Source organism: Anguilla rostrata, chromosome 13 (genome assembly GCF_018555375.3).
Source record: "Anguilla rostrata isolate EN2019 chromosome 13, ASM1855537v3, whole genome shotgun sequence".
Taxonomy (NCBI): Eukaryota; Metazoa; Chordata; class Actinopteri; order Anguilliformes; family Anguillidae; genus Anguilla; species Anguilla rostrata.
Genome location: NC_057945.1, coordinates 37850329 through 37857851, shown reverse-complemented (window position 1 = coordinate 37857851; position 7523 = coordinate 37850329). Strand labels below are relative to the sequence as shown.

The following is a 7523-nucleotide window of genomic DNA, read 5'->3' as shown; positions in this document are numbered from 1 at the left end:
GCAGGGACAGATCACTTCCTTGCCCTTCCCTATTGAATTCCCCTCCACTCAGAGTCTTGCGCTGCTGAATTCTGGGACAATGGTGGTGTGGGGTCAAAGGTCGCAGGCAGGGGTCAGAGGTCGCTGGATCTGCATTTAACAGTGCGGAGGCAGGGATCAGAGTCCAGGAGAGAAACTAAATCCCCCCCCCACCCAAAGGGGCAAAGCAACCCTGTGTCCAATCTCTGATCTGTTTCTATGGGGACTTAGAGCCAGAATACGGAAAATCTGTTATTAAAATTCAGCTGATTCAGCACAAATTGATTATTTATTGAGCTATGCTGCAGCATTCTTGGAAGAAGACTGCTGTGTAATCAAAGAGATCCTGTCTGTTTACAGTTCTCAGTATTAATCTTCTTATTAAGAGGGACAGAACCCCTGCAGTGTGTATTTTACACAGTCCTTTACAGTGATGGGTTTGTATTCATGCACAGATCCAAACGCATTTCTCTGCTGATTTTTTGACCTGTGTTCATCCTTCAGAGTGTGGCATTAACCCTTTGAAGAGTCGGTTTTTTTGAATGTTCTAAGTGTTCTAGAACTCCACTGCCTTCAGTCGCCAGCAGTGATTGTGACATCAGCATTAGAATGTTCAGCTAAGAACATTCTAATCGCATATTTGTGACCTCACACCTTAAAGGGATGAGGTCAATATACATTTTAGAGACTCAAACTTTCTACACTGCAATGCTCAGCACCTTTCATTGCAGAGAAAAAAGACTGGATGATGTCATAATCCCTTCCATCGGTTCACCTGAACCTCCTGTGCATATCAGTCCCTGCCTGCGATGTCAGCGAATCGGAGTAAAAACCTCGAGGATGTATTAGCACTCTGAAGAAATTAGCGGTAGCCCAGATTCCACAGAGATGAGATGCCCGCTCTCGTCTTTTCCCCCCCGTCTCTGACCAAGCGCTTTACATTCTCTTATCTTCTGAGCTTTGAGAGAAGCCAGCTCCTTTACTCGTTTTGAAAGGTTTTGAAAATTGTTATCACTTTTTTTTTTCTGCTTTTGATTCATGTACAGTTGGCCCTGGGGCCGCTGGCTCTGTAGCGCTCTTTCCCGGAGTCCCAGTGCTTTCTGCTCTTGGCTCTGTGCCGTGCAGCTCTGTAGCTCTTTAGCTTTTTTAGCGCTGTAGCGCACGCCTCAGGCACGGATGTATATGCGCGCTGGCCTGGCTAATGTCCGCCCTGCTGACGGTTGCATCGCTGTCAGTGGTGTCTGGGCTGGAGTTTGTCATTAGAAGAGGCATTTACCGCCCCCTGGTGGCTTCCGAGTGTATCTGCGTCCTGAATGAGGTGGCGGTGGGGGGATTTTAGTAAATGTATTGGGGCAAATGCACTCGGTGATATATGTGAGCTCACTGTACAGGTAGGGGGTGTGCATGAGTGTGTATGTGTGTGTGTGTGTGTGTGTGTGCGTGTGTGTTGGTGGGTGGGGGGGGAGGAGTGGTTTCCCAGCGCTGTGTGTGTATGTGTGTGCGTGTATGGTGTTGGGGGTGGAGGGGTTAGCAGTGCTGTGTGTGTGTGTGTGTGTGTGTGTGCATGTGTGTTGTGTATGGCGTTCGGGGGGCTATCTGTGGTGTGTATGTGTGTGTTAGTGTGTGTGTGTGTGTTATGTCGGGGGGGGGGTTAGGACTGCTGTGTATGTTGCTGGGTTATAAATGACTCCTTGGGCTCTTGAATATTGATGCGCTCAGCACTGCACATTCGTCTTCCCTGAGAACACTCTGCTCTGTATGAGTCCTGAAGCCTGCAGCTGCAGCCCTGCTTCCCCCCCCACCACCCCCCCTCGCCCCCCTCACCCCGCCCCACCCCCCGTCGCATTTTCCCCTGCGCATGCAGCGGGCTGCAGTGAAGCCCAGCCCATGCGCCAGCCTCATGCTGATTGGTGCAGAGTGGAGCTGCCGCTGGCTTCGCCTAAAAAAAAAAATGTTCCATCGGATAAACCGAAAAATGTTCACTTTGATTTGTTTCTCGTATATTTTTAGGTTTTTCTCCATTTCATGTTTTTATGTTCATTCAGTGAACCATAAAATTTTAAATGGGAAAACCTAAAAATTATAAGTGTGTGAAACTGAAGTTAAATTTTAGGTTTATCCAATTAAACCTTTTTTTCAGTGTACTGTAAATTTTGGCTTTGCGTTGTTTGGATGCTCTGGACAAGGCTGTGCTTTTCAGCAGATTCAGTCACGTGACTGTGTCCCTAATGGGCTGATTTGAACCCCCAGGGGTACCCCTAAGTCAGATGCACTACATTTTGACACCCTTTGGGATGAGAGTGCGGGAGGGGGTGTGGAGGGACGTGGCCTAATTGTCAATCTCTTCCTCAGATTGAGAAGATCATGAACCTGATTGGAGCTGGCATCCAGTTCTCCAGGGATCCACCTGTCACTCCTACAGGTACTTACACCTGACCCGACCCCATACACCTGTACATACACAGGTACTTTATAAAGCACATGACCCCATACACCTGTACATACACAGGTACTTTATAATACACACACCCCATACACTTGTACATACACAGGTACTTTATAATACACACACCCCATACACCTGTACATACACAGGTACTTTATAAAGCACATGACCCCATACACCTGTACATACACAGGTCCACAGTTGTACACACATGTATAATCAGTACACACAGATGCACCTGACCCTGATATATTACATTACAACACAGGATCACTCATACAGTCACACTCAGCTTAAACACACACACACACACACACACATACATGCAAGGCGCACACACGCAGATACATCTACACACACACTCACACACACACACACATGCATGGCACACATGCACAGGCACACACGCACGTGTACATGCGCATGTGCATGCACACACTTGCACTCCCACACGCACATGCACACGTACATGTGCACACACACACTAACACTCACACATTATCGCACGCACACACTCAGACACACACATACACATTATCGCACACTCACACACACACACTCACACATGCGCACGCACACACTCGCACACACAGATGTACACACACAGCTCCCTCCTGCGCTGGGGATAGCCTGGAGGCGATTAGCCCCAATTAATCCTGCGCTATCGAATGTAAAGTCACTGCGAGGGAAATTCATCGTTTGCCCCCCCCCCCCTCTCGCCCCCCGCCCCCCCCCCCCCCCCGCAGAGCCCCAGTGCTGTCTTAAAGTGGCACAGCCTACTTTTAAACTCGCCTTTGCCTTAAATTCCAACACGAGTGCCGTAGTTTGCTACCAGATTCACAGCTGAATTACTTAAGGGAGAGGCAGACAGGGGTGATGAAGGAGAGAGAGCATAAGAGAGCAATTGAGTTTTTATTTTTTGTTATTTTTTATTTTCCCTTACTTCGTCACTACTTTAGATTCATTTTATTTATTGCAGTAATATGTATTTCAGCACATAAGTTATTGTCATGGTCATGGTTGTTGTTTCTCTGCACAAATGTGTATTGTTTTATGGCAGTGATTCCCAGCCCTGTTCCTGGAGATCTACTGTCCTGTAGGTTTTTATTTCAACGCTTTCATGCCTGATTCTACTAATTAGCAGATCTATGAGATCTCTAGCTGTTGAGTGAGGTGTGCTTTGTTAGGGTTGGAGTGAAAACCTACAGGACGGTAGATCTCTAGCTGTTGAATGAGGTGAGCTTTGTTAGGGTTGGATTGAAAACCTACAGGACGGTAGATCTCTAGCTGTTGAATGAGGTGAGCTTTGTTAGGGTTGGAGTGAAAACCTACAGGATGGTAGATCTCTAACAGCTGAGTGAGGTGTGCTTTGTTAGGGTTGGAGTGAAAACCTACAGGATGGTAGATCTCTAGCTGTTGAATGAGGTGTGCTTTGTTAGGGTTGGAGTGAAAACCTACAGGACGGTAGATCTCTAGCTGTTGAATGAGGTGAGCTTTGTTAGGGTTGGAGTGAAAACCTACAGGACGGTAGATCTCTAGCTGTTGAATGAGGTGTGCTTTGTTAGGGTTGGAGTGAAACCCTACAGGATGGTAGATCTCTAGCTGTTGAATGAGGTGTGCTTTGTTAGGGTTGGAGTGAAAACCTACAGGACGGTAGATCTCTAGCTGTTGAATGAGGAGTGCTTTGTTAGGGTTGGAGTGAAAACCTGCAGGAGGGTAGATCTCCAGGAGCAGGATTGGGAACCACCGCACTTCTGCTAGCACCCCACAGGTGAACCACATTCAGCTCATATGAGCACCTGTGTGTTGCGTAATTCCTCATGTTTGTACAGTGTAGACAGAGAGAGTGCCGGTGAGGTGGGGTGTGTGTGCTGTATGCCACATAAATAATGCATGTTTCCTGTAGCCCTGGAGCCACAGTTCACACCTGTGATACGGGCTCAGCTCTTTGTGCTCAGGTGTGCCTCTGATACAGGCTCAGCGCTCAGTGCTCAGGTGTCCCTGTGGCACTGAATGAGGGCACGTACAGGTGGGGTCATGCAGGTGGGGTCATGCAGATGGGGTCATACAGGTGGGGTCATACAGGTGGGGTCATACAGGTGGGGCCATGCAGGTGGGGTCATGCAGGTGGGGCCATGCAGGTGGGGTCATGCAGGTGGGGTCATGCAGATGGGGTCATACAGGTGGGGTCATACAGGTGGGGTCATACAGGTGGGGCCATGCAGGTGGGGTCATACAGGTGGGGCCATGCAGGTGGGGTCATACAGGTGGGGCCATGCAGGTGGGGTCATGCAGGTGGGGCCATGCAGGTGGGGTCATGCAGGTGGGGTCATATGGGTGGGGCCATGCAGGTGGGGTCATGCAGGTGGGGTAGAGCGTGGTGCGGTCCCCCTCCCGACGCGGCCTCGTCCGTACCCAGCCGGGCGATTGGAGGATATTGGGACTGTGAGCGGCGTGGCGCTGCTCTACTGAAGGCGGGGGATGATGAATGGGCCGGGCGGGGGCCTGGCGGGGGCCTGCCTGCGCTCCTGTACCAGCAGGCCTCCTTGACCCAATTTCAGAGCTGATAGGGTGCCCCAGCTCCCCCCCGACCCCCCCACCCCCACCCCCTCGCCCCGCCCCCTCGTCACCCCCTGTCTCCGATCCTCCGTAATGAGGCCCTGATTTCCTCAGTGACGCAGGTGCCCCCCCCCCCCGGCTCTCTTAAAAGGGCGGGGTTCCTCGCTCTCCTTCGGTGTGAAACGACCCATCGATGGGGGGGGGGTGGGGGATGGGGCTCAGGAACGCGAGCTGTGAAACTCCGGTTTCGGTCATTAATTCGTGAGTAAAAAGCGTGCCCGTTTTTTTTTTTTTTAATTAAGAGCGCCTGCTGTCTTGGGCTGGGGGTGTCTGCAGCTCCCCAGGAAGAGCACTGGTAATTCTAACCAGTACCGAGCTGTGGAGAGAGGGTGGGGGAGTGATGGAGAGAGGGAGAGAGAGAGAGAATGAGAGAGAGAGAAATGGGAGGGAGCATGCCAGAGAGAGAGAGAGAGAGAGAGGGAGGGAGGGACGGAGGTCTCACTGCTTTGTACAATAAACTGCAGCATGTTAGGGGAAAGATTGCAAAAGGAGAGAGAGAGAGGGTGGGGTAAAGAGAGAGAGAGAACAGGAGAGATTGGGAGGAGAAAAAAGAGTGTGTTAAAGACAGAGAGAGAGAGAGAAAGGGAGAGAAAAAGAGCAGGAGAGATTGGGAGGAGAGAAGAGAGTGTGTGTTAAAGAGAGAGGGGGAGAGGGAGAGGGAGAGAGAGAGAGAGAGAGGGAGAGCAGGAGCGGTGGGGTATCTGAATCACAGGCTGCAGAATTGATCACTCAGGACAGCGGAAGGACACAGTCGCCGCTCTCTCTCTCTCTCCCTCTCCCTCTCTCTCTCCCTCTCTCTCTGGGACGGGACTGGCTCTAAGGGCTCTGTGGCGGCTCACGCGGATCCTTGGCGGTTCAGCGGCGTGTGTCAGACGCTGCGGAGAGTCTCCTTTTTTTAAACGAGGCGTCCCAGGGGCTCGGCTGGCGGGACGGGCGTCCGAAACGCAGAGGAGGAGGAGCTGCAGAGAGGCGGGGGGGTGGTGGGGGGGGGGGTCCGGCACGGCCCGGTCGCCCCAGAACCCGGAGAGAACGAGCGCTCTGCCGTCGCCGCGGGATACTGTCCGAAGCCACTCCGACTCTGACAGGACGGGACGGGACGGGCCGATTGGCTGACGGGGATCGCCGTGGAAACCGAACCTCTCTGGCCTCTTCAGGAAGCTTTAGCAGAAGGAATTAAAACGGAATTAAATCACTTTTTTTCCCTCTCCCACAGAGTGGTTGATCATCACTTTTTAAAATGTTTTTTTTTTAATTGCTTGCTTTTTCTTCTTTTTTCGGGCGCTCACCTTTGGTGCTGAACTTCATCTGAATAATGCTGCTGAATCTTATAATAATCCTGATGAAAGAAGCATGGAATAGCACGGAGGTCTCTGGATTTGTTGTGGATAAAGACTTTGCTTTGGAAGTTTGCTTTGATTTGATTTGATCCAAACGGTTTGGGTACCAGCTCTCTTAATCTTTGCTTGTTATGAAGTTCCTGTACTTCCATCGTCCAGGGATATCCATTTTGAATATAAGGGAAAATAGAGCAAATTAAAAGTGGCCTACATTTATAATTAACCTCTATAAAACCTAATTCTTAGAATAGCATGCAACTTTCAAGTTTGCAGTAGTAAGAAAATACTGCTAATAAGGGTGGTATGTGTTCTTGTGTGTAGTCTATATAATAATCAATATATAAAGTATTTTATCATAATACATGAGTGCATTATAGTAATTAGTGAGGCTGTAGGAGTCAGCGCAAAGCCAGTGCACTCAGTGAAGTAGTGCTCACAGATATTAATAATTAACGCTGGTGTTATTCTGTCTGTCTCCGCTCCTATTTTACCATTCGAGCTGCTGTCACGTCAGCGTGGGGTATGAGGGCATGAATTTCACCGAGTGAGTGAGTGAGAGAGTGAAGGAGAGGAGGAGTGAGGGAGGGAAGGAGTGAGGGAGGGAGGGAGAGAGAGGGGGTTATGGTTTTTTGCCGGTGCTGTTATTTTAACTAGCCGGCTGCTTCCGGCAGTACCTGGTGTCCCAGAGGAGCTGGGCGTTCTGTGCGTCCCGCGTTTGGCTCTGGGAGTTTCCTGGCTCCTGTTTGAGGCCCAGCGGAGGCGGCGGACGAAGGAGGAGAACGGGGGCTTTGCGCGCGGGTGACGCCGGAGGGGAGGAGCTTCGGTCCCGCTGAGGAAGTCTCGAATTTTTAGCGGCCCGTACGGATGTTCCCGCTGGCCCTGCGGAAGGCCGCTCCCCGAAACCGGAACCCCGGTGACCTTCGACCCCGCTGCTCTCGCTAGAGCGCTCCAGCCCGAACCACGGCCCCGAAAAAAAAAAGACCTTTCTGAGGCACCGGCCCGACATGGCCGACCGTCCGTCCGGAGCACTTTTAGGGACCCCCCAAGCGCACGACCCCCGGGCGTCCCGCCCCCTCTCCGCTCTCTGACCGGGGTGCACGTTC

General features: G+C 51.1%; 1 protein-coding gene across 1 annotated transcript in view; it reads left to right on the top strand.

Annotated features, from left to right (window-relative positions):
* Positions 1 to 7222, top strand: part of LOC135238359 (ankyrin repeat and SAM domain-containing protein 1A-like) — a 38566-nt gene extending 31344 nt beyond the window's left edge. Inside the window, exons 13-14 of the mRNA XM_064306148.1 lie at positions 2371 to 2440; positions 7092 to 7222. Coding sequence (XP_064162218.1) covers positions 2371 to 2440; positions 7092 to 7222 — 201 coding nt within the window. The remainder of the gene's footprint in view (positions 1 to 2370; positions 2441 to 7091) is intronic.
* The last annotated feature ends 301 nt before the right edge of the window (positions 7223 to 7523 follow it).